Source organism: Scardinius erythrophthalmus (assembly GCF_964197995.2).
Source record: "Scardinius erythrophthalmus genome assembly, chromosome: 21".
In the NCBI taxonomy this organism is placed as follows: domain Eukaryota; kingdom Metazoa; phylum Chordata; class Actinopteri; order Cypriniformes; family Leuciscidae; genus Scardinius; species Scardinius erythrophthalmus.
In genome coordinates this window covers 21,693,176-21,720,715 of record NC_138241.1, presented here as the reverse complement: position 1 = coordinate 21,720,715, position 27,540 = coordinate 21,693,176, and the positions used below count along the sequence as shown (strand labels likewise).

Genomic DNA, 27,540 nt, shown 5'->3' with positions numbered 1-27,540 from the left:
GCAGATCTGATACGTAAACCCCTCGGCTGATTAACCTGTTAAGGCTGATGCTAACAAATGCTTGCTGCATTCTATAATGGGTTCATGATTTGATATGCATGAGAGAAGAGACGAGGAACAAAGAAATCACACAAACTCTTGACAGCTAGTCTCAAGACCTCAGCAACAAGCAAGAACATACATACTTGGCAGGAGTGAGCTTTTTTTTAGGCCAATTTATGAAAAAGAGATGACATAAGCCCTTTTCTCTATTTGTAATACGAGTGACATTTGAAGGGATCCATCGGGGGGTCCGCAGAGGGACACAGGAAATGCTATTAGAATTAAAAATAGATGAGGAGGGGGAGGACAGGAGACCAACACTCCAGAATTCAGAGAGAGGAGCAGATATATTCTCTATGCTGTATGGATGAGCGGGAGAGACAAAACATTTTTTTGTTCTCACATGCACACGTCTTTAGTTTATTGTGATGGGATGCTCGCATGAATGTGCATCTCAAAAGTATGCTTCAAAGATTGCAATGCTTCCGCTTCTATATATATATATATATATATATATATATATATATATATATATATATATATATTCACACAACACATATTAACACAAGGGCTGTCTCACTATAAAATTGTATTGACAGAATTAGCAACAGAATAATAGAACAAATGATAGATGTACAGAACAACAGAATGATAGATAGAACTATATATTGCTACTGTATATATAGCTAGAACAATATATAGATAGAAGGATCAACAGAACGATAGATAGAACAAACGACAGAACGTTAGGTAGGTAGAGCAAACGACAGAATAATAGATATAACAACAGATAGGTTGAACGAACGACAGAACGTTTAATATGTAGAACGAATGACAAAACATTAGAACTAACGGCAGCACGTTAGGTAGAGCAATCAACAGAACGATGATAGAAAGAACAACAGAACGATAGATAGATAAAACAACACAATGATAGATAGGTAGAAAGAATGAGAGAACGTTAGATAGGTAGAGCAAACGACAGAATGATAGATACTGTAGATAGAACAGAACGATAGGTAGAACGATCGACAGAACGTTAGAACAAACGTGTTATATAGGTAGAGCAAATGACAAAACGATAGATAGATAGAACAACAGAACAATAGATAGGTAGAACGAACGACAGAACGTTAGATAGGTAGAGAAAACGACAGAACATTAGATAGGTAGAGCAAACAACAGAATGATAGATAGAACAACAGACCGTTAGATAGGTAGAATAAACGACAGAACATTAGGTAGAGCAAACGACAGAATGTTAGAATGATCGACAGAACGTGAGAAGGATCGAAAGAATGTTAGAACGAACAACAGAGCGTTAGATAGGTAGAACAAACGAAAAATGTTAGATGGGTAGAACGGAGGACAAAACGTTAGATGGGTTGAGCGAACAACAAAACGTTAGATATGAAGAACAAAGGACAGAACATTAAGATAAATAGAATGAAAGACAGAACGTTAGATAAAACAAACGATAGAACGTCAGAACGATAGAATGGAAGATAGCAAGATAGATAGAACGATAGATAGAATGATAGATAGAACGATAGATAGAATGATATATAGAACAGACAAATCTATTGAACGGACAAAAAAAAAAAGATCAAAATATCTTTCTTTTTTTATGGTCATGAAGCACGTTTTTCATCAATCTACTCTCCAAATCTTGTGTTTGCCGCCCTTTTGATAGCGGTCCAATTACATCACTGTATTGCATTGCAATGTATATTGAATAGTGACGTATTGTGTATTAAACGAAAACAACTAAGACAACTTCTCATCCATCAACAATCAGCGTGGCACCAAAACCATGAATATTTGATCTCTCACTCCCCCACATTAGCACTGAAACACACACGCACCGTACAAACACACAGTGCAGCCTGTATTTCACTGTGACATTCACAGAGCACCATGCATATTCCAGCTCTATCCACCCCCAAACACAATTCACTCATACCCCACAAGAGAGAGAGAGAGAGAGAGAGAGAGAGAGAGAGAGAGAGAGAGAGAGAGAGAGATTTTATGTGCAACAGAGTAGGCTTTGTCTGATTAGCAGCCCCACACAGATAATTAGCACTCTGGTGGTGCTGTGGGCTGGGCTAATCCACTTTTCCCCACAGCACCCTTCTGCCTGGGAAACCAGAAAAACCTGAGCACAAAAAAAGAAAAGAAGAAACAAAAGAACAGAAGTGCCCCAAAATCACAAATGTGTTAGGTTGGATTTAGTGAAGACGGCTGTTCGCAGCAGTGGGTGCAGACTGGGTATGTGCCAGATCAGAGTCTGGCAGTGCCACCCTGCCAAGGTCCCACTGCAGCTCTGAGTCTGAGGATCAGTCAGCAGGAAAGAGCGGATGAGACAAGAGGCCATCTGGGGAACACAAAGACACACAATCAACAACATAAAGGGGGGAAAAATAAACGAAGAGTTTGCACCAAAAAATCCAAAAAACTACTCATGCCAATTGCCAACTCATTTGTTGCCAGATTTTCACAATTCTCTGTTGCGATTTCAGACCTTGAAATTAAAAGTAAGCATTTTAGATGAATTCTTCAAGGACAAGGATATTCCTTTAGAAAGGTTTGAGAGCATTTATGAAGTTCTCTGCCAATTTCATTACAAACAACAATCCCATCAGCCATTGAGATTTTCTGGTTGTATTGCGTTCATGACCTCCACTGGTCCAACAGATATTGTGAAGAACAGTGTCCTGCAGTGCTGCTCTGGGATCAGTTAACTGTGTTAGCAGTGGTTACAGATAGAAGATGGAGACATCTGAGCCTGCATTAGCACTCTGACCTATATGTTTTTCCCAGTCAGCCTTCTAGTAATATATCCACTGCCTCACTTTGTCGTGATCGATACTCAGCTGGTCTAGACTTCAGTCATAGTGCCATTAAGTACAGATAATATTCCCACATAAAAGCAGCATGATTCCACCTTCTGCTTCATACATTAACAAAAATACCATAAGTATAAAAGACCACTATAGCACTAATTTAACATTTCAATAGGTAAAGGCTTCCTGTGATTCTATAGAAAATGAACATTATTTTATGGCGAGTACCTGCTAAAAATGACTGTATATAAATATATATGGACCACAAAGAGTTAGGGTTGGGTTAGGGTTATTTAATATTTCAGCTATATTTTCCAATGACAAACATGGCTGAGAATAAAGCCTGATGCCACTCTGCCATAACATTTAACACCCTGCTTAGACACCCAAGGACGCTCTGACTCAAGAATGCCTTTAAGAAAATGAGCTGCCCTGGAAAAGCAAGAACATGCATACATGCACACACTGTATATGTGAAAAAAGCAAGACCAATTAAGGCTAGCTTACCACATCTGGTGAAGAGAAAAATTAATACACTTGACGCTTTACTGTCCCTGAATCCTAAAATATGCATAAGTGTTCTTTAAATATCCTAACAATTTGCATGTGGTCACAAGCGACAGCCTCACCTTTTCCTGAGATGTGTGAGCCGATTGGCTATGTTTTCAAGCTCTCTGGCTTTAAGGTAGAGCTGGTAACATGCGTACATTTCCATTGTGCAGGACTGGAGCATGAAATAAGTTAATCCTCCATTGCTGCGGTTCCTCGAGCAGTCCTAGCAAGGTTCTTTGTGAGAATCAACCATTCATGCACACGTCTGTAATGTTTTCTATGACCTTGGGATAGTGACATATGATGGTTTCATGAGTAGGACAGACAAGGGACCAAGAGATGCTGGTTAGCATGGTCCCATTAGTACCTGCTAGTAGATGACCTAACTAAACCATCTGGCAAAAAGCATTTTTCCCATGCTAAAGGACAGCTTTCTTCAGGCACATTAGACCTCCTTTTACCCTTTGACTTTCAGAAGTGGGTGTGTTGTTCTAATCAGATGCAGTGGACAAGGCATATAGAAGTACGTTGATTAGATTAACAACAGGGATAAACACGGGACCAAAGTGTAACCTGGTACAGCGCAGATTCTGCCATAATGTAACAACTCTCAACCAAGATGATACGTCTGCCAGTGAGTTACTTCACAGACAGCAGACTTTAAAATACGAGAACAGATATTTTAAAGCATACTGCAAAAAAAAAAAAAAATTATAATAAATATAAATATAACTAAATATTATAAATATATATACACACACAGTATATGCTTATATATGTATATATATGTATGTGTATGTATCTATATGTACACACACATATATACATACATACATATACACATGCGTATGTATGTGCGGGTGTATGTGTATATACTGTGTGTGTGTATATTAAAAATGTGCTGGACACTGGTGGCCGGAAAGCCAGATTTAAAACCTGGACAAAGCAGCCACCCTGCAGCACACCGGCCACCTTAAGAGCCTTTCCTCTTTGTAGAGGCGTACAAACTGAACTAGCTCAGCTTTCATTAGGCATAAGTCCTACTGAGAGACCATCTGTGCTTAAAGTATGCACACGAAACACAGACTGCCTACGCTGGAGCTCACTAGTGTGAGCAGATACAGCTTACATACATTCATGTGCTCCGAAGGACTCAATGTGGTTTTCCACTGTCCTGTATGCATGCCTCGCTGAATGCATGGCAGGCCCATATGTTGAACGTGAGGGCCCACGGAGCTCAAAAGAACATGAGCGGATCAAATTCTGCACTCTTAAAGGGACGACAGTGGGTTTTTCTGATGAGTTGTGCCTCTTAAAACAGATGAATGATTCATTTGTGACTCAGCACGCTATACATCCTGTGCTGCAGATTCTGGGGTGAGAAAACAGTGCAAGAAAACAGCTAACAGACGGTACTAAGCAAAATGACTAAAGTAAAGCAAACCTTTCTGCAATAACATGACCTAGTCTAGTACACACTGCATCAATGAAAGAACAGGAAGAGGTTTCGAGAATTCAAATAACCCTGTAATGCATAAAAATCCTAATTTTAAAAGCATAATAAGCAGCTAAATACTAAGAGGGTCATTTGCAAGATATGGAAGTGTGATTTTTGGGTCAAATCATGTCACGGTAGAGACATATGGTACCATAGTTAACAGCATATCCAGTACACTGTAAAAATGCTAAAATCTATTTTTATAATAATTTATAATTATTACAGTACGTTTTACAAGAAAACACTATTACAGTCTTTCTACTTCCAAAATTCTTGGTTAATTAAATGTGTTACTTGCCATTTCTTTGTAGATATTAGTTAATTTTACTAACAAATTTTGAGTGAAAACTGTTTCAAAGTAAATCCTACAACCTTTTCAGGGTAGAGATTTTTTTCTTTATCAGTATGTTAAAATTGGATATTAAATTGTTCATGGTCATTTGCACCATTTTTAGATGGCCATTTCCATCATCTAACACTCACTTAAAGTTAATCTTAAGCAAATCTAAAAAAGATTATACATTTTTCATACTGTACATTATAATGTAGTGAAGCCTTAATAAAAAAATAAATAAAAAAATAGCATGTAATCTTAAAACTGGCTATTTTAATATCAGTAATATAAAATACCATAATTACCAGTATTTGCTAGAAGTTTTATATCTCTAGCTCATGGTACACAAATGACATAACCCCGCATCAAAAGTCACATGTAAACACCTCAGTTTGACAAACTCCAAACAGCAGTGACAAACATCTTGTGTTTAAAATGCAAACAGCGAATGATCACGATGCAAACGAGCAAGGATGTTTTGCCTCCAAAACACTCACAAAATGTTGATGTTGATATCCTCACAGCCCTTATGTGCGCAGACAGCTTGATTAGGGAGCTGCAGAAAAACAGGCTGGTCAGGAAGTCAATAACGGGGAGGGATTTCTTGCTAACGGAGCATCATGGGATACCAAAACTGGCTAGCAGTTGTGCAATGCAATCACACAGAAGCTGCAGGGAGGGGGGTCCTGCAGAGGAGACGGCGTGTGTATATCTCAGGGGGTAATATAAAAGCTGGCAGTAGATGAGATGTGAAAGGAGGAAGTTTGAGGACAGATTAACATGCACCGGCTGGAGTCACACTGAAGGAATGGAGAATACAGAAGCCTGGCGGTTTCTCATCAAAGGCTCCAACAGTCTCTCAAGCTCTCATCTTCCTCTCCCCTTAGGCTTAAGAAGAACTGGGAGTGCCTTGATTCAGGCCCTAATGCCAGTCAATCAGAAATCTCCTGCCTGTCGGCTGCTTGTTTCCACATGCTGTCACTTGGTATCAGGGCAGGGAGAAAGAAAAGTCAACATACATTCCCTCATCGTCTCACAATCATTCCCCACTCTCTCCACTTTTGTTCTTCTTTTCCAAACAGTGATGTCTGCAGTGTACCAATTGCATGCTTATTGGACTTATTACTGTTGTGTTATTCTGGGTGTTAAACTGATTTCCATTTTGTGCACACTCCACAAAAGGAACATAATACCCTGTCCGTGTTGATGTGTGATGCACAAAACCAGATTGGTCAAAATAATAAACATTGTAGGAAGAGCCAATAGGGTTGCAGTATTGATGAATGCCTGTTTCTATTTCTGATGTGCTACAGAGTTACTCAAGTAACTATTTTGTATTTTTATTATTTACAAACATCATAAGCATAATGTCATTATGTTCCTTGGTTTATGTAGATTTGGACGACATCTCATTTATCATTTTCCAACAATGTGACTGTCCGCCATATTTTTAGCAAAACAGTTTTTTGCTGCTACTCCTTCAAATTTTACTCAATTTTGTCCAAAATGTGATCAGATGATCTCCGGACGAAGCCGAACAGAAATGACTGAGCGGATTTTTGACATTCACAACTGTTCCCAAGATATTCGTCTCCAAAGTTGACCTTGCTTGTAGTTGTTGCCTTATGCTAGTTAGCTTAGCATGCTAATTGGTTAGCATGCTAACCAGATGCCATTCTTTCTAATGTGGCTCTTCAGCTATCAGGCTAACCATAAGCTACATTAGCATTAATATAGCTTAGCATGCTGATCTGGTTAACATGCTTTTGTGTGCACATTCTTACACTGAAGCCTCTCCTCTGCAGCTTTGTAATTCAACGTCCTCTGAGTGGCACAAGCTGTTAAACCATGTGCCGCGAATTCCGAACCATTCCGGTCGTGGGTTCAAATCCCGTGTGGCACATGGCCGAGACCGCAAGAGGTACTGTGGCCAGAAGTGGTGCAAAAGTTGTTTTAGTTCTAGACATGGCGTCTATCTGAGAATGGAACTCAAATATAACATGCGGCAAATTTATATACAAATTATTCATTTTGACTTCATTCTAGGGATGCACCGAAGTGAAAATTCTGGGCCGAAACCGAAAATTCTGGATGCATGGAATTTTTTGTATCATTTTTTTATTATTAATTACTTGTTTTAAATTATTTTTGTATAATTGTATTATTATTAAACTTTTTAATTAAATTCAATGATTGTATGCATCTGAATTAAAAACAATTAAGCCAATACAATAAAATAACCACACTTTTAACTCAAGCAACACAAAAATTGGACAGAAAATAGGCCTTTATTAAAACAATATTAAATATCAATATATTAATATCAATATATTATTCTTCATTCAGTTCTATGTAGCAGAATCAGATTTTTTTTGACCTATTATCAAAATAAAGAAGTCCTACAAAGCTCTTATTATCACAGCATGTGAGCAGATAGTAGGGAAAGGACCAGTGAACAAGAGGATAGCATCATTTTACCAGCGTTGCCCAGCATGGCTATACACACCATGTTACAGCACATTAGGGGTATTGCAAACAGAAACAAGTCCAGAAAAATTTCACGTTGGCAGGTTTTCACGTCAGGGGAGAGTTCATTCTGAACTAGCTGTTTTTTCATGCATGTTCAATTTCTGATGTTTTTACTCTTCCTGCTTTTCACTGCTGTTGCTGCTGCTTCAGGGGCTTGGCCCCATATCACTGCTTGCAGCTATATTTTATTATTATTTTAACATCTATGCACCCTTGTAATCTTTAATGCCGACTTTAACAATAACAACACTGATATGGAGACGAGGTCAGGCTTCTCTTTGCACTTCCTGCAGGCGTTCTTGCTTCCAAAAATGACTGTTTGGGGGAAAACAAATCCTCATTCATACACAAGCAATCCAATTTCTATAAGTGACATCTTCAGATATGCGAAATGCCTCCAAATCCTTTAAAGAGCTAGTGTGCGGCTCTTTCAGACACATCTTCCACACAAAGACTCTAAAAGACACAAGAAACAGGAATCAAGGCATAATGCTGCCATCCTCCCTCATCACACACCCACCGCCGTTCAATTCATCTGGAGAATAAGAGCAGAGATTGACAGCATGCTGTTGAGACCGAAGGCTTTGTGAAAGCCTGAGTATTCGCTTACTATTTTCAAGTGATCTATCTTTAGCTCCTTTTTATCCTTTATTAGCATTCCATGAGAATGCAGAATGCATGTATAAATGTACATTGTGTAGGAAGGGCTGATTGCCACTTGGCCAAAGAAGAGCAGGAGGGCATCAATTATTTGAGGAGTCCCAAGTCAGCCCAGCGGCTCTACACACAGAGGGGAACAAGCTTTTTGTCAAGCCACCTTTCTGACTTCAGCACAGCTTCAGGCTTCTGAGATCAAAAACAAGAGAATCGTCCTCAAGCCATTCCGAAAATGATGGCCAAAACAAGTGTGAAAGGAGGATAGGGAATAGACCTTAGTCAGGGTAGACACCATATTGAATTTAACTGATGAAAACGAGGCTAGCATATGCTCTATCAAGCTCATAGATCACATTTATTTTTCAGCTGAACAATCAGTATGTTGTTAAACAACAGTACAATCCTTTGAACACAGTGTACTTTTATCACTAAAAGCCTCACTTTTTATTCCTGTCCAAAATTAAATATGGCACAACCCTGATTAAGGGAGAAGACAATTAAGGGAAGACAATGTGGGGTTAGTGAGAGTGGATCTCAGGGGTGAAGACGAGCTTCCACAAAGACAAATTGCTATTCATGCTGGGATCCTCCAGTGTTCTGATTGGCTAAGTGTGGTAATCAGTGGTTCTCAGTGTTTTTTGGTCCAGCACCCACCTTTACCGTGTCCAGGATCCTTACCACCCTCCATCAAACAAAAAATAAGTTACTTGCTGTCCGTGAATATTAATGTTGATTATAATTCTGTGTTTTTTTATATTTAAAATATCATTACAAAAGCATGGCCCATACTGGACAAATGGCCAGCTGTAAAATTCGACATTATTTTTTCTAAATGAAACACTAAAAACTAAGTTTTCATTGCAACAAGTGAATTCAGGCACATTAAAATGGAAAATCATTCTGAGGTCTGCTAAAGACTACATTAAACAGTGTTATTCAATTATTAGTGTGAGCCTTAGATGCTGCCAAAGGGTCATTCAAATGTAAAAATAAGGGAAGTGGGCATGTACAGTTAAATACACAATATCAGTCAAAAACAAAAATCTTGAACCAATAAGGAACAGACACATTGTCCACCTCTGACATGCATTTACCAACTTCTCTCTCTCTCTCTACTCTCAACATGATTTTCTTTTTTTTCCCCCACTCTCTTCTCTTGACATTATTAAACTTCTCTCCTCTTTACTCTTCTCAGTGAAGGGCTGTAATAAATGCAAATATCCCTCATTATTCAAGCTGTATCCTTTGGCCAGGAAGACCTTGCAAATCAATTCTGTCAGCGCAACTAGACAGGCAAAATGTAATCATGTTGTTTGCGGAGAAAATTAAAACAATTGGGTTTGACCTTTTCTTTGTCTCTCTTAGTCAGTTGATTTTAGACTGAATGAAGGCAGGCAGAAACAGATGCATGTTTGTGACCCAGGAAAAATGCTTCTTTTTTATATTTGTACCTCCTTTCCCTTACATGAGGCGTGCTGGTCAATTTAGCCACCTCATGCCATGACAAATTACCAAATACGCTTGTTGACAGTTGACAGAACACTGACGATTAGTTTTTGTATTTAATATCATGATTTAAGGTTAAAATTTACATGAATAAAACACAAATGAATAATTTAGGTGCTGGTCACAATTTATTTTAAAAACATTTTAAAGAAACATTTGCAGTTAATTTGCGGCTGTTTAAATAGTTCCACATTGTGACAAAATAATTTGTCACAATGTAGAACTATGAAATTATGTACAATATCGTTCAAAAGTTTGAGGTTGGTGAACTTTTTTACTGTTTTTTTTAAATAAGTTTCTTATACTCACCATGGCTACAATCATTTGATTGATAAAAAAATACAGTAAAAACACACATATTGTAAAATATTATTACAATTTAAAATGTAATTTATTCTTGTGATGGCAAAGCTGAATTTTCATCAGTCATTATTCCATTATTCTGTCAGTGTCATATGATCCTTCAGAAATCATTCTAATATGCTGATTTGATGTTAAAGAAACATTTCTTATCATTATCAATATTGAAAACAGTTGTGCTGCTTACTATTTTTGTGTTTTTTACAGGATTCTGTTATGAATAGAAAGTTTATTTTAAACATAAATGTGTCACTTTTGATCAAGTTAACTTGCTGAATAAAAGTATTAAAATTCTTTTTCCTTAAAAAAAACTTTTGAATGGTAGTGTAATTTCTCTAATATGGTTGGTATATATGGTTGAGAAAATAGTGTGACTGACATGACAACAGGAAAGAGCAGGTATGAGTTTCAGTGCGTGCGTACACTCGCACGCACGCACGCACGCGCGCACACACACACACGCACACAATTGGCAATTGATGTTTGCATTAGTGGACTCATGTACCTGGTTTGTGTTGGTGTTTGAGGGCAGAGGGTTGGATACCATTGGTCCAAAGATGTCTAAGTCATCACTGATTGGAGCTGCACTGCTCGTTCCTGCCCCACTGCTGACAGAGCTAGCTGTGGGTGCATCTGAATGAGAGAGAACCAAAATGTCATTACATACAAGGGAAAAGTGTATACTGCATTACACAGAGTGACAGTCACTGTGGATTTTTAATTGGTTTCACACCAAAGTTGGAGAAATACAGTGGCCACAAAGACATAAATATGTGATTGCATTAAACAACTCTGCCAAAGACCACTGAAAAAGCACACTTTTCAAGGAAAATAAACTTTTGGTTGGTTTAAAGGCAAGACACTAGGCAAAACCTTTTTTTTTTTTTATTCATCCACTGGTCAATTTTGAAATTTTGGGCTATTTTGCTTCCATAAAATGTCCTTCTTTCAGACTATTATACTTTATCTGTTCGCGTCTGAAATTTTCAAGTACGATACGCATATTTAAAGGCAGACTCCTCAAAATGAGTTTTTTTCTCATGCACCGAGTCAGTAATCTCCACTTCAGTAACACTTACAAGAACAATGTTCCAGTTTTATTCCTATCTCAATTCTGAACGTTTTTACAGTGGGGTTTGTTCATATATTATTCAACTGATTCACACATTCTATTCTTAAAAACATGGTGATTTTTATTCTGGTTATTGCCAGTATTTTATGATTTATAGAGAGATAAAAAGAGATATCCAAATTCCCCTGTGTAAAAATCTGTAACTCTAATGTCACCAAAATGAAACAAGAAAATTTAACCTGGCTTTATCCAATTCAGATTTCTGTTCGCGACATTTATGAAAATTAGTGCATATTTAAAACATAAAACAAACATCTTAATGCACTGTGATTAATCAACAAGTATGGTGAGACTTATTAAACTTTTTTTTTTACCCTATTCACCTTGTTGTGTGCCTAAAATGATAAAACACTATATTCTGTTCGAAATGAAGTCAAAGTATTTAGACACTCTCTGGTAGTCAAACTTACTGCAGTCCACAGTTTATGTGATTATTTAGCTAGGACACCTGTTTGGCAGGGACGAACAGATGATCAGAAATGGCAAAAATATCTAAGAAATTAGGTTTCATTTGTTTGCGAATTTAAGTGTCCAAATACTTTTTGGGGACACTATTTATCTTCTCCGAGCCGCTGGAGTCAGATGTCGGAGACGCAGCAGCTGTACAGACTCTTTACAAAACAATTCAGACGCATGTGTGACACATTGACTGAGCAGTGATGACCAATGCCAATGCTAAACCTGCTTGCATGAGTCTTTGTCTCTGTAGAGAGAAATAAAAGCGTTCATCTGGAAGCAGCCCACACCGCCTGCTCAGCTTGCTTTTCCCGTTCCCGCTACCTATCGACTTCATCCAAGAGAGCAGGAAATCTAATCACACTCCGCACACGCCTCCGCCAACGCTGGAGAAAAAGCACCCGCTCGCCTCCGACGCCAGCCTGCCGCTCACACGCACTCTCTCATTCCATTAAAGTCAAAGACTCCATCAGAGCCCTGTCTGTGCTCACACGTTACAGTGCGCAGAGTCAGGAGCTGCTGCCATCTCTTTATGACTGATAAAATCCATGAAAATAAAAGAGCTCAAAGTAATATAACTGGAGGGAATAGCAACGGGTGTGGGGAAGAGGAGAGATGCAATGCTTGATGAGCTGGGGGTGTGACTGGAAGTAGAAAGGAAAGAGGAAATTAGAGAACCTACAAATAGAGATGTGCAAAAGAGCGCAGCATCTGGAAAGCACTGGACTATTTCAAACACCATGTGTGGAGTCTAAATCAGTGGCTTTCATCTGGTTGTGGGTCGCAGGTTATGAACAGCAGGGAAATGTAATGCTAGATGCAAATAATAAAAAACAACTAAGCATGCAGAGTTAATATAAAGAATGAACGGGCTGCGGGACCAATCAAACTACAGTATTTTGGCACAAACTCTTTAACTTGGTAGAATGTAGGCAATCTAGGCAGATGTCAACATGGAAAGGCTGAACATGCCTTTTTCGACAGTTTTGTAATGTCAAAGTTGCAATGTAATGAAAGCAGATACATCTTTTTTTTTCTAACATACATCTGAGTGTCATGGATTATCGGAAATATAAAAGTAGGGCGGAGACATGGTTCTATCCATCGGCAATTGATAAGAAATTGTCAGGATCTATGCAGATGAAATGATTGTCTGACATATGAAACCAGAGAAAAGTCTGTATTTCAGTTCAAGTTATGGCATTTTGATTAAAAATTACACGATTCAAAAAATATTTAAAAAGGCAACATTTGCATGGATGAATTGATCAAAATAAGATAAATAACACACATACATACACACATACATACATACAACCGGTCAATTCTTTTTTATGTTTTTGAAAGAAGCCTCTTATGCTCATGAAGCCTGCATTTATTTGATCAAAAATATAGAACAAACTATAATATTGTGAAATAATATTACTCAAATTCTATTTGAAAATACTTCAAAATTTTATTTATTTCTGTGGTGCAAAGCTAAATTTTCATTAGCCATTACTCCAGTCTTCAGTGTCACATGATGAATCGTGATATGTATCGTATCGTGAGGCCATTTCAGTGAAATGGATTATCGAAAAAGAAAAAAAACGCAGGACGGGACTTCTATCCATCAATTGTTGAATGCGCGCTGGCAGTCAATATAAAGAAAGGGGCAGGATTTGAGCAAGCTAAATGATTAGAGCAATCAAAACCAAAGAGAAGTCTGTAGTTTAAACGGAAGATTGATTTATGACATTTTGATAAAAAATTTAGGTTAAAAAAAAAGGTACAAATGAAACATGCATGATGAAATAATCAACAATGTTGTTGAAAAACAATACAGTTGCTCACTTAAAATGACAATAAGCGTTCCATTCAAAATGCATCATACTTTTGTGATGAGAAAAACATTCCTAAGTATGCAGTCATGAATAATTCCCTTAATAAAATCCAGGCGTTCATACCAGCTGTAAACAGATGCCCAAAAAATGTAATTAAGCCTAGATTAAATGCAAATATGCATATAATGCAAGTAATTTGATCAATTATTTATCAACAGCCCTAAAGTAACAGTGATGGAAAGAGAGATAGATATCTTGCTAGTCTGAACAGTGCAGGAGACTGTTGCTGGTATGGAAGAGTGAGGAGAGATGCTGAGTGCAAGTGCTGAGGCCTTGAGCAAAAACACATCAATAAGACGCATGTCTCAATCTCAACACCATCATCTCCAGCCTCTCTTCATCAGCACTGACCCCTACTGCCCCTCGGCTGAAGACGTTCATCTAAACTCTGTAACCTCCTTGCTTCAGACACACACATTTGCGGAAATGTATCTATTCTCACCAACTCTCTGTCTCTCTCACTCATCATAACGGACAACTTGGTAGCAGACCGAGATTGAGAGAGTGAGAAATATTGAATGAGAGGGAGAAAAAGTGATAAATACACAAGACTGAGCGACAAAGGAAAGCTCCAGGGCAGCAAATAGAAACTTTCATTTCCCAGAAAGTAATATAACATCAATTGTGTTTGGTCATCTCAAGGGCTCGAGTTGCTGGCCTGATCAATACCGCCAGGACTAAACTAGCAGTGTGCTTCCCTGAACCTTCATCTAGACAGTAATAGCAGTCAGTGTGTTCCTCTATCCGAGCCTTAACACACCCTTAAAAAAAAAAAAAAAAGTCGCTTTGGTGTACAGCAACACATTGTCTTGGAACCGTTCTTCCAGTACTCGCTAAACTAGGAAAAACAGGCCAAAAAGCCATTTTAAATGTTACAAGATACTATTTTGTGTAAACAAATGAAAAATTAAACACTTAAAAACTAAGATCAATCATTTGAAATGTTTTAAGAACTCTTTAGGACTGATTTGTGTGTAAAATCCTGTATACTTACACACGTTAGGTGCGAAAAGTAGCGCTTCCATTCCGCCACTTCCCTCCCATTGAAATATTTTGCCTTAAAATGACCTTGAAGTCTCTTTTTCTTCTAGCCTATCTTAGATGTATCCGATTCTCTGATCGGCAATGAGATGAGTAATCATTTCAATTATTCATGTCTTACCAAGGCCTAACAGGTCGATGGCGGGCTCTGCACTCTTCTTAGGACTGAGTCTGGAATCTGTCTGGTTGTCCTCTCTTTTCTGGGATGGAAAAAAAAAAGAGATAAGAGAGAAAGTGTTACTGAGAAGCTTTTTTGGATTACAATTCCGAACCAGTTGTTGTTCTGATTCGAATGTTGTTCTTCACCAAAAAAACAGCCTTTAGATGCTATGTATACACAGCTACCGTGTTTTATCTTTGCTAGTCGGCACTTGACGGTCTGAACATACTGCTCTGCAAATTGTGTGAATAGATAATGCAATGCCGTGCCGAAATAGCTTGCTCGCTCTATTTGTTCGTGCCCGGCTGCACCTCACAGGTGCTAACTGACCATACCACTTTTGAGATGCAGTTCAAAGACACTCTTGAGGCCTGTGATTTGTGACGGGCAGAAAGAAGCATCACGGGCTGAGAAGCCAAGCGTAATCCGGCCTGAACGGCCGATCGATGGGCGCTGGGTTAAAGCCTGGATCAAAGCCAGACAGAGGCCTTTTAAAACATCATTCAACACAAAAACACACTCACATATATACAAAAAACACACAAGTAAACTCAAGAGGACAGCACTGTGTTGCGCTTTTCTTCAGGGGGAGGCAAAAGACCAGGGAGACGAAAGGTAACAAGAGGGCAAAACATAAACCGAACTGTCAAATCTGAATAAAACCACCAATGTCTGACATCTGCATTATTAGCACAATAAAAGAGAATGATAAATGCGAATTTGTCTAGATGTGTCACTTAACGTCATCATTGCACAATTGTTCTTGGCAAAAGATTGGATTTGAGCGATTGAAAAACGGGACAGAACTGACACAAGCACTCTAATGAGCATCTGCAGGCTCGGGTTTGCGGTGAAGTGTCAAGCCAGGTGCATTGTGGGTAGAGGATTAAATGGGGAAAAGAAAATTTGTGCTTCTCTACAGTTAGCTTGAGACTCGGGTCCATTCAAGTGTGAGGTAAAAAAAAAAAAAAAGATAGTTGCCTAATACAAAAAAAAAGTTTTAAAAAAGTTTTTGTTTTCTGATGAGAAATTACATTGATCGTTCATAATTTTACAAGCTCCAGAGTAAAAATAAAAGAAAAAGAAAACCTATCAGGAGGATGTTTTATACATCACTGGGCCCTAAGCACTTGAAAAAAGGTTGGAAATTGAATTAAATTGAATTGAATCTTAATCTTTTAGTGATGAAAAGCCTCTCCAGCCTTGCATGTCAGCTTTTGTGTACAAAGCCAAGTCTTTGACTTGTGACCTTATTTATTGTAGTACACAGGAGCAGACACACACATTGGCAGGAAGGTGAGCTACAGCTGCCCTTCGCAAACAAAAAGATGCACAACTTTTATTCGTCCCTATGATTGAAATCCGTAATCTTAAAATGGTTGGCATTGGTTGAATTATGTATGAATTGGGGGGCTTAGGTGCTCTACTATTTGTTGACTTTGACACACGCACACTTTGAAGACAACTTCGAAGATGAAATCCTTCAAAAATGTATTTGTGCTTCAGATGATGGAAACACGACAGCCCAGACAAACAAACAATACACACATCCACAAGACAAATAAACTGAAATACAAAAGGAATATGGCACACAATCACACCTTGTGAAAAAAAAAAAAAATACTACAAGGTTATTAACTAAAGCCATTAACATTTTGTTCATTTTGCTTGAAGCCCTAAAACTACTAACTAGAAACATAAAAATAAATTGAACCTAATTAGTCATATTAAAGGAGAACTTGGTCACTTTTTTAACTTAATAAAACTGTCTAGAAATCATTTGGATGGTTAAACAACCTGTTCTGGTGATATTGGTGACATTCCCCGCTCCCCCCAGCGTTCCCAGGCGGAAAACCAACCTTGCAACTTGGGGACTACCGTCCCGGCAAGATAGAAATTGGAAGTCTCGTGAGAAGCGAAAACGAGAACGAGCGCGAAACACGAATTGCTTTATGGCAATTCGACATAAACACACGCATGTATGATGTATTACCAGATTACCCACCTCGGTAGTCAGACATAGCTCCACACGATACAGTTGGCTTGCTCCGATCATAACAAACGCACATGAGCAGCGGTAGAGAGGGGGAGGAGGCCGCCGCAAGTGAGTTTTTTACGACCGTGTTGTGAAATATACGCCCTCCCACAGCTGTAGGGGGAGCTCGTGGGGAAAACATGCGGCAACAAAACGGAAAATCAGCGAAGAAGTGACTAGAGTTCGCTAGAGTTGCCGAGTTCTCCTTTAAGCACAAAACAAAATTGCTAAAAATGGAATTACAATTAAAATGAAAAATATATATATATATAAAAGCTAGTTTAAAATATTAATAATGCTATAATAGTATATAAATAAGATTAAAATAACACTGTGACCAATTTGAGAGTAGTCTATTTTTTTTGCTTTTTCTCCATGCCATGTTTTCATTTATACACATCTAATCTATACTCGCTTTCTCTTACTCTTTCACACCTCTTTCGATGCATTTCATCCTCTCTCAGCCCTTCCTCACTGCCTCCATCACTCTCTCGAAAGCCGTTGAGTGAACGGGTGTGAAATTGCTTGAACTGCGGCGTTGTGTCTCTGGGGTCTCTCCAATCAAGGTCATTTCTAATTCATGAATACTTCCCTTTGATGGAAGAATAATTCCATTTGGGTCACATTCCCTCACACTCGATGTGCCCGCGCCATGCAAACAGGATCAGAGGGAGATGCTCATGTGCGTTCAGGCGGTATGAACAGGGCCACTCATTCTACACTTCATTCTGGACCGATGCAAAAGCTGAACGCACTCGGCTGGGCGCTCACAACTTCATGCACTCCAGATATGAATATCGGAGAGGGAGATACGAGTATTCGTATTGATTAATGGACCGTTCTGTTATTTTTCTAGGTGCTCAAGGACCAAGAAAGTGTGTAGTTTTTGTAAGGAGGCAGACAGGTGTTTCATAAGACATCACTTACAATATTCAAAGATAATCTGTGGGTTGAAAAAAACATTAACCATAACCACAGTTTCTGCTATAATACCAGTTACTACAGTTATTGTTTCTACTATACAACTTTAAAAGGAAACCATTATTATAGTTTACAGTACTTATAAATATAGACTACTAACAGACTTAGCTATTATCAATAACTATTAATAGAAACTATGGTTTAAAAGGTACAAAGGGACCCAACAAAATGGACAAGACACAAAACAACAAAGCACAACATATTATAAACAAACACAAAATACCTAAATAGCGTTTTAGTTTCTGTGAAATAAAAAAGAAAAAAGATTAAGTGACAAACTTTAGATTACAAATGAATAGAAGAAATAAAAGAAATGTGGGGAGAAGAAGGGGATCTGGCATCTTGAGGAGAAACAGAAGAGTTTCTTAATAAAGAGTTCTGCTCTACTTCTGCAGCCCAGAAATAATGACACTGGAAGCTCTCTGCTGAAAGTACAGTGTGTGCTTGAGCTTATGAGTGGGCACATGCCACTTCCTGTGGCACAGTTCCCTTACACACTCACAGTCCGGGACAAAGACCTCACTCCACAGAATCCAGAGCGGAGGTATTAATTATTTGTGAAACAGAAAGACAGGCGAGAAGTGCTTTGAAGGCTTGTTAGACCAGTTCCCATTGGCACTAACAATAACAAATAAAAAGACTGACAACTAATATAATGCAAACCTATTTAATATTTTACAACAATTAGTGCCAAACTTCTAATCTGACCGGCCAAGCAGTGTTATGGGCTTTAGTCGCCACACACTAAAGGTGGATGTAATAAATTAAACCCCTGTTACAGAACATGATAAGCAGTCAAACTCATTCAGTTTCCAGTAATTAAAGCAGCACAAACCGCAGCCAGTGGTTAATGGAAGCGTGGCAACATCTGCCAGCGGATGCACAGAATGAAGAGACGGAGACCTGTGCTGTAGGGGGAGAGAGCAGGACTCGGTTATCATTTAAAATGCTTATCTTTAATTATAGTTCATCATTGTGCTTATCAGGGATCTAAACTGGGGTGGCCTGAGGAGTCTTCAGCTCGTAATCAGCACAGGCACTTACACCACTGATTACTTTATTCCAATTCCACTTTAATCAGCTGTTAATCCACACGCGCTCTCTCTCTCTCTCTCTCTCTCTCTCTCTCTCTCTCTCTCTCACACACACAGAGTCCACACTTCCTGCAGCACAAGGGCAACATTGCAGCTCGATGCAGCTGTAGCTCCAAAACTCAGAGATACGGGACGAATGACAGACTGATAGTCAGGCCCAGACTGAACCTGGGGAGATTTGCACAGATTTCTCAGAACAGATGTTTAAAAAAAGAGGAAAAAAAAGAAAGATGTTTTAAACAGCTGAGTGCAGTACACTCTTAATAGGAGCACAAAGAGCAAAAATTTTACACTAAAAATTGACAAATAGTAAAATAAGTTTTTTGCTGTTTGTATTTGATCAAAATATATATAATGTATATATATATATAAATAAAAATTAACATTTCAAACAACATTTTTGCCAACTGATTTTAAGCTGTTTAAGGCAAACTAAGAGTCTTTCAGCTCAAGCGGGTCAGACCCCAGCATACTGTGATTTCAATATTTGATTCCATTTTTCTTCTTTCTAAAAATACTGTCAGTCCATTGTTAATATTTTTTAGGGTTATTTTGTTTGCAATTCAAAGGATTTAATTGCAATTGTAAATTCAATTCAATTGCAAACCATTCAAAAGTTCAGGGTCAACACTTTTTTTTTTAAATAGATAACACTTTTATTCAGCAATAGATTGATAAAAAGTGACAAAGATAATAATTTAACCCCTTAAACCCTAAGCGTCCCGCCGGCGGGACGGCACCCCATGAAAAAAATTCATAATCAAATTACTAAGCAACCACTGAATGATATGATACAAAATAGGTATCATTTTAAAGCTTAGAATCTCAGCTTTTCAATGCACCTATACATTTTATCCAACTATTAAAAGGTGCTGAGTTATTCCTTTAGAACTGATTATACCGCCGGAGGGCGCCCCCTAGCTATGGAAAAAATTAATTGTCATATTTTTCAAAACTACTGCATTGATCAACACAAAATAGGCATCATTTGAAAGCTTAGAGTCTAAACTTTACAATGAATGTAGCCATTATGATTATCTCCAAAGTAGTGCTGAGTTATTTGCTGATAAAATGATTTTTTTTTAATACATAATTTATGAGGAAGAGGAAATTATTATGTACTGCAATGTGTCAAAAACATCATACTGCTCAGATAGTCTTGTGTCATATGTCATTTGAAAGGTCTCAATGAGTAGAATACAACAAGCATAATTGTTTCAGGGTTTTACTAAACTTGAGCAAGGTTTTTGTAAAATAAGCCCCTCAAGAGACCCATGGGTAAACCATATATGGATGCTGAATTTTAGACACATTTCCGCTTGTAACTTCATGAAACATGCTCCGATTGTGGAAAATGACATCATTATTTACAGCAGATGCTTACAATTAAAATGAGTCCAAACTCAACGTAATCCATCACTCAGAACTAAAGATATTCCTCATGGAGTTCTAATTCACAAAAAATACACAAACGCACGTAGCCAAGCGAGGTAGCTTAGACTTGGCCTTTTTACTCGTATCTTCATGAAACATACATCGATCATGAAAAATGACACATCGTTATTTACAGCAGGAGCTCATGATTAAGACGAGCCCAAACTCATCAGTCAGATCTAAAGATATTCTTCATGGCGTTCTAACACAGAAAATACCAAAGACGTACCTAGCCAAATATATACTCATGAAGCACTCGCGTTTGGTCTTTACTTATAACTTCACGAAGCATGCACATATCGTAGAAAAATGCACATCATTATTTTCAGCAGACTCTCACGATTAAAAAGAGCCCAAACTCAGCATAATCCATCACTCATATCTAAAGTTATGCCTCGTGGAGTTGTAACACAAATGCGCACATAGATCTTTATTATAGATGTAGCACTTATGTCGCATTCTAACTCATAACTCAATGAAGCATGCATCAATTGTGGAAAATGGCACATCATTATTTACAGCAGAATGTTACGATTAAAAAGAGCCCAAACACACCATAATCCATCACTCAGGTCTAAAGATTTTCCTTATAGCGTTCTGACACAAAAAAATACCAGAGGCGCACCTATGAAGTAGCAATAGCAGTGATGCTATGTTGTTTTGATGTGACGTTTCAGCTCATAACTCAATGAAACATGCATAGATTGTGAAAAATCGAACATCTTTATTGACAACAGATTCTCACGATTACAAAGAGCCCACACACAACAGAATCCATTGCTTTGATCACGAGATATTCCTCACGAAGTAATGCATACTTGGCTAAAAAACAAGTCTCTCATCCTTCTGGGGAGCAAAGTGTTTTCCAATTTTCCCGGAACCGTCCGCGCTCGTTTTCAAACGTGGAATAACACAAAATATGTATCATTTTAAAGCTTAGAATCTCAGCTTTTTAAAGAATCTAACCACTTCGATCAACTCTGAACGAGTGCTGACTAGTCTCTCTAAACCGGAGTGTACCGCCCGTGTGCGCCACCCATGGCGCCCCCTAGCTGCGAAAATATTCATTATCATATTTTTCAAAAATATTGCCTTGATTCAAACAAAATTGGTGTCATTTGAAACCTTAGAGTCTGAACTTTACAGTGAATGTAGCCTATTTGAAAAACTCCAAAGTATTGCTGAGTTATTTGCTGATAAAGATATAAAAAAAAATTCATAATCTATAAAATACTTTTTTGTACTATGTACTGCAATGTGCCAAAAACATCATACATCTCACGAAACATTCAAAAATCGTTGAAAATGGCACTTCATTTTTTACAGCATATTCATACAATTAAAATGAGCCCAAAATTAACTTTATCTATTGCTTTTATGACAAGATATTCTTCATGGTGAAACACTATAAAAAATGCCCATGAGGGGGCGTCAAGGTCTCAACAAAAATGCTATCTTGGTTCCAAAGGCTGTAACGTTTGATTACTTTATCCAATCACCACAAAATTTTATCCAGATGCAGCTCATATGTAGAGGGACTTCCCCAAAAAAGAATTTTCCTCCTACCTTATTTCCTTCCTGAGTTATTCCATGTCAAATAAGAAAGATATGCATTATCATTATAAAAATTATATTTATTTTTTGTCTTTTATCAGCAGTTTCTCGGCAGAAGAATGTCCAAATGTAATTTAATTTATATTTTCAAAAAATGTGAAAAGTGTTCTTTCAAACGATACCTACCTTTTGACTCTCCTTGCTATAGTTTTGAAGTTATGAGTCTTTAGTTTTGTGTATGTCACTCAGAAAACTCTTTTTTTTTATTGCTTTCCTAATGTGTGAGGACTAAAAAAAAAGGCTACCTTTGTTCCAAATGCTGTAACTTTTGAGTACTTTATGCGATCACCACAAAATTTGATTCAGATGCAGCTCACATTTAGGGGTACTTCCCCAAAAAAGAAAATTTGTGCTACCATATTTCCTCCCCGAGTTATTGCATGTCAAACAAGAGAGATATGCAAAATCATAAAAAAAATATGTTTTTTTTTTTGTATTTATCAGCAGTTTCTCGGCAGGAGAATATCCAAATGTAATGTAATTTATATTTTCAAAAAATTTGAAAAGAGTTCTATCAAACGATACCTACCTTTTGACTCTCCTTGTTATAGTTTTGAAGTTATGAGTCTTTACTTTTTTGTGTGTCACTCAGACAAAAAAACTCCAAAAATGGCTCAGGGTTTAAGGGGTTAATAAGTTCTTTTGAACTTTCTATTAATCAAAGAATCCTGGGAAAAAAAGTGTCATGGCTTCCACAAAAATATTAAGCAATGGAAAGGAAACGTCTGAGCACCAAATCTTCATATTAGAATGATTTCTGAAGGATCATGTGACACTGAAGACTGGAGTAATGACTGCATATTAAGACTGGCCAAAATATTTAATAAACAAATATGTAAAAGGCAGGAAATGTGTAGAATTATATGAATGACATTACAATTCAGCATAAATATGCGGGCCTGCTGATGGCCTAAAGCGATGATGAGGAATGAAGGGAAAAAGATGAAAAGAGCTTGTTTATGTGCTGCAAGCTCATTCAATGTATTGCATATGTATGGATGTGTGTGTGTGTTTGTGTTTTTTTTCAAACATTTCACAGTAAACATGGCCACTGTAATCTGTATTATGTATGTGCTGGGTAGTGGGCATTTTCCAGTCGAAAGCCTTTGTTAGCATTAGATGGGATGGACAGGCATGAAAATTCAACAGATCTACAATAGATGTGAGGGAAGAGAGAGGGAACGCTGGTGCGAGGGCTCACTTCTGTGAATGATTCACTGCAGGGGGTTCAGGACCGAGCTTCTGGCCCGTCACAAACTGTCAACACACATCACACTGAGGAGACTCCAGTGTACTGATACTTCCACGCCTGCCTGCTTGCATACACACACATGCACAGTGTTCTTCCCTAGACACTGCTTTTGTGAAGGCTATGGAAACAAACTTTGAGGGGTCAAAATCCTTAGTTGCCAGACAGATTTTTTTTTTTTTATGGTGGTGGCTGCAGTTAATTCATTTGACAGCGTAGCAGGAAAAGGAAGGTGGTAGCGAAAAAGTAATGGAGCACAAACATTCTACAGCAGATGTTGCATTAATTATACATTTTCTGTTTTAAGTTTAAAAACATTGACAAACAATTAAATATGCTTTCAGCTATTATAAATATAAATATAATACATATAAAATAAGTTATCTAGTCTATTGCGTTTCCCTATTTTTTTATTTTTAAATCCCACAGTAAAGGAAGCTAATAGGGGTTAGAACTGAAGAAAATGGACAAATAGCTTGCGCCCCTACAAAAATAGATATGAGTGTGGATTTGGGGAGAAAAATTATACATTATTAGTGTAATTCATGAAATATTGTTCAAATAATCTGGTGGCCAGATAGCAAAACTACAGCAACTTCTGTCTTTATTTTAAGAGCAAAATATAAAGGACAACGCCAAAAATCTACAACACTGCACTTGGTAATGCTAAAAGAGCTCTTGCCATAAAAGTCATTGTTATATTAAAGTCCACATGAAGTTGCAAACGACTTTTCTCCAGTGTTGTGATGTATTTCCCAGTGAAACGGAATATTGAACAGAGGGCAGGGTTTTACTCTAGCGCTCCTCCTCTCCATCTCTGCTCATTACAGACTAACGGTTTGAGGGGAGTGGTTAAGCGTTTCCCAAACCAAGCCGTCAAACCTACGTCATCAGAGAAGGAACGCCATTCCAGACTGGAAGTAACTTTTCAGACTTTGATTAAAGATTACGACGGCAAACAATTTTTTTCTGTGTATTTACTTGCACAGATTAATTGTTCACCACAAGACTAGTGATATGCGCTAGCAAAGTAAAAAGGGTCAATTTTGATTTCAGTTGGACTTTAACACAGCAAAAACTGACAACTAAATAAGTTGAATTAGCCTGTTTTTTTCTTGTTTTCCAGTAAAAAATCTTGACCAAAACAAAATGATATAGGCTTAAATTATAACTAGTATGTAATAATAAGCTAAATTATCTTTAGTGTCACAAATCATTTTACTTCATAAATCATTCTAAAATGCAGATTTGGCAAGAACCATTTCTTATTATTTTCAATGTTGAAACCTGTGCAGTTTAAAAAATTTGTGGAAACCACGATATAATTTTTTTCAGGGTTCTTTGATGAAAAAATGTAAAAAGAACAGCATCGTTATTTAAAATATTCGTATAGGGTTAATCAAGAAGAAATGCATACATGATCTATATAATTTTCAGGAAAATGAAAATAAAAACAGAGCTTGACGGAAAATGTACAACCCAGTTTGTCAAAGTGATGGATCATTATTTGCAGCGCATCCTCTGAATCGCAGGTGTGTGTGTGTCAGTGTGTGTGTGTGTGTGTGTGTGTGTATCACGAACCTCCTGATGTGTGATCTCATTCTCTAAAGGTTGCCTGCACCCTCATCTTCCCAGAAACCCCCCCTTGTCCTCACTCTCTCCCTCACCTTTTATCTTGACATCACTCTGGCCTGTATATCAGCTAATGTGAATTCTGAGTGGATGGGCTGAGATGTTGAGGTTAATGATGATGCCCTCACTGCAGTATACATGAAGCTCAGCGAGGGCTGTCTGAACCCCCAGAGCCACTTCACTCGCACCTCAAGCCTCAAGTCAATACGGTGGTTAGGCCTCAATTTCGGTAAGGACACGCACATACTCACAAGGTGGGAGTTACAGTCTCTCCACTCCAGGCTTCTAACCACACAGTCATTTTCACGCCTACTGGATCCTCACGCTTTCCAAATTGTTTTTGCAAAGGTCAACTGCAATGTTCAGCTTGCAGGGTCTGACGGTGTAAATGGGGAAGACGGGGGAGGGGGAAGACCAACCCTTTGGCCACATATGAGAAAAGATGTGCTCTGAAAACAGTCTCTCTCTCTCTCCTTTGTGTTTTTTACCCCCACTCCCACACAATAAAACAATGCCACAGAGAATCAAAGCATCCATAACCTCCAAGCAAGTTCATTAATAATAAAAGAAATGTGAATCACCGGGCAGCAAATTACACTTTTACAGCGTCATATACAACCTGAATCTAAAGTCGCGTAATGCACGGCTGCACAGAGAAGTCTCAAACTCGTAGAGGTGTCCAAATAAACATTGAGAAATGCATAAACTGAGTTTAATAGCAATTCTGAAGGTGAAGTGTGTGATTTCTGCGGCACCAGAAGCACCAAACAGAACTTTAAAGAAATTGTGTTGATTTCCTACTCTCCTACCACTAAGGATGGATACAAATTTGGTCACGCTTTACATTAGGTGTCCTTACTTATTATGTTCATATTGTATTGCAAAACACTTTTGCAGCTATTGAGGCAGGTAAGGTTTGGCACAGGTTTGGAGGTATGAGTAGGTTTAAGGATTGGTTAAGGAGTTAGGGCTAAACAGTGTAATTACATTTCATAATTTCAAAAAATGAAAAATTGGCTCTTTGGTCAAAAAAAGGTTCCTGACCCCTGATATACAGTAGAACATACTTTTTTTTAATGTTGGTGAAGTTTGTTTCTCATCTGCAGTACCTGCTCTGACAGTATGTGAATTTGTATGGACCTTTTGTCACTATTGATTAATCTTCAGCACAAGAGTCCGATTTACAAACAAATGAGTTATTAAGGCCCTTTCACACTGGACGTGATTTTGATGCATGAATAATTTGCGCGATGGTTTTATTTTTTGATCAGCTGTTTGTGTAATGAGTGCTTCCACACCAAACGCGAATATGCTGTGGCGGAAAAACGACTTATTTTTTTCGCTTCGATGTCGATTTTTTTTTACTTTTGCGGCGACAGAAAACGCTTCAGCCAATCACATACTACAAGGACAACGATTTGAAATGTGTGGCGCAGCATTGCCAACCAACACGGTTATCTCGACTGTGAGTATGTTGTGTGATAGTTTTAGTCGTTGGATAGTCCTGTGCTGTGTAGGCGAGCAGGCTAAACTACATTTGGGATAGAAAGCTAACCCTATTATCGTCAAAGATAGAGACAGAGACCGTGTTTACTTTGAACATGTAACAAAATGTAGTGAGACTATTTAGGGCTGCTTTTAGTATACATTCTTTGTGTGATATCTACAGTTTCTAGTCGAATGATTTTAACTTACTTCGTGTGTTACATGTAATGTGTAGTGACATTACAAAACGCACTGTTTAGTTGAAGACGCGAAAAAAAAAAAACTGTGCACATTAGCATACTCCCCCCTTCAGACTCTCTCTTCTTTAAGATTGGGTGCACCCAAAACCTTCTTTTCTGTCTTTTAAAGAAAATGAAAAGCTCGTCTTCACTCACTGGATGATGATGATGATGATGATGATGAAGTGTCCATGTTTTCTCAACTGTCGGCGCGAAAGTTTTGGAATGTTAAAGCTCTCTGAACGTCACAGACGTCGGAAATTCACGTCGCGGCTGATGTGAATGGTTTTGACGCGAACTATTCGCACACGAACTATTCGCTTTTTCGTTTCGCTTTTCCGTTACGCATCCGGTGTGAAATGGCCTTTATGCGATCTTTTTGGGGAGTTAAAAAAACTCACACAAAACCTATGCAGCACAACTCACAAAAAAAATTACTAAATTAATATCAAGTTATTTTGGTATCCAGTGGTGAATCAGAATGAAAACAAATTGAATCTAAATCGAACAGAGGTTGGGAATCAGAACCCCTTTTCGGGAAGTCAACATATAAATGAACAAGGACAGAAGAAAGCATTTCAACATTAAAATTAAATACACCGTTCACATTTAATTTATGCAAAAAAACTAAACATTCTTGGCACAAATTTCGCATCAGGCCATGGGTCAGGAGAGGAAGAGATTACATCAGGCATAGCCGGTGTTATGGGAGCTGACCCTATTCTGGGGTCTACTGTGACGCAGACAGGCAGGCCGCAGGCCCAGAGTTCAATGCAAAACAAGT

The 27,540-nt window shown here is 38.0% G+C and overlaps 1 protein-coding gene across 3 annotated transcripts in view; it reads right to left on the bottom strand.

The window, feature by feature from the left end:
• Nucleotides 1-27,540, bottom strand: part of smap1 (small ArfGAP 1) — a 107,865-nt gene that overhangs the window by 8,850 nt on the left and 71,475 nt on the right. For 2 of the 3 annotated variants that reach the window (XM_081351181.1, XM_081351182.1), the window contains 2 exons: nucleotides 14,955-15,033; nucleotides 10,827-10,954 (listed from right to left, as the gene is read on the bottom strand). In XM_081351181.1, the coding sequence (XP_081207307.1) occupies nucleotides 10,827-10,954; nucleotides 14,955-15,033 (207 nt within the window). Of the gene's footprint in view, nucleotides 1-5,766; nucleotides 5,826-10,826; nucleotides 10,955-14,954; nucleotides 15,034-27,540 lie in introns of all 3 variants that reach the window. The other variant, XM_081351183.1, reaches the window with a different exon arrangement.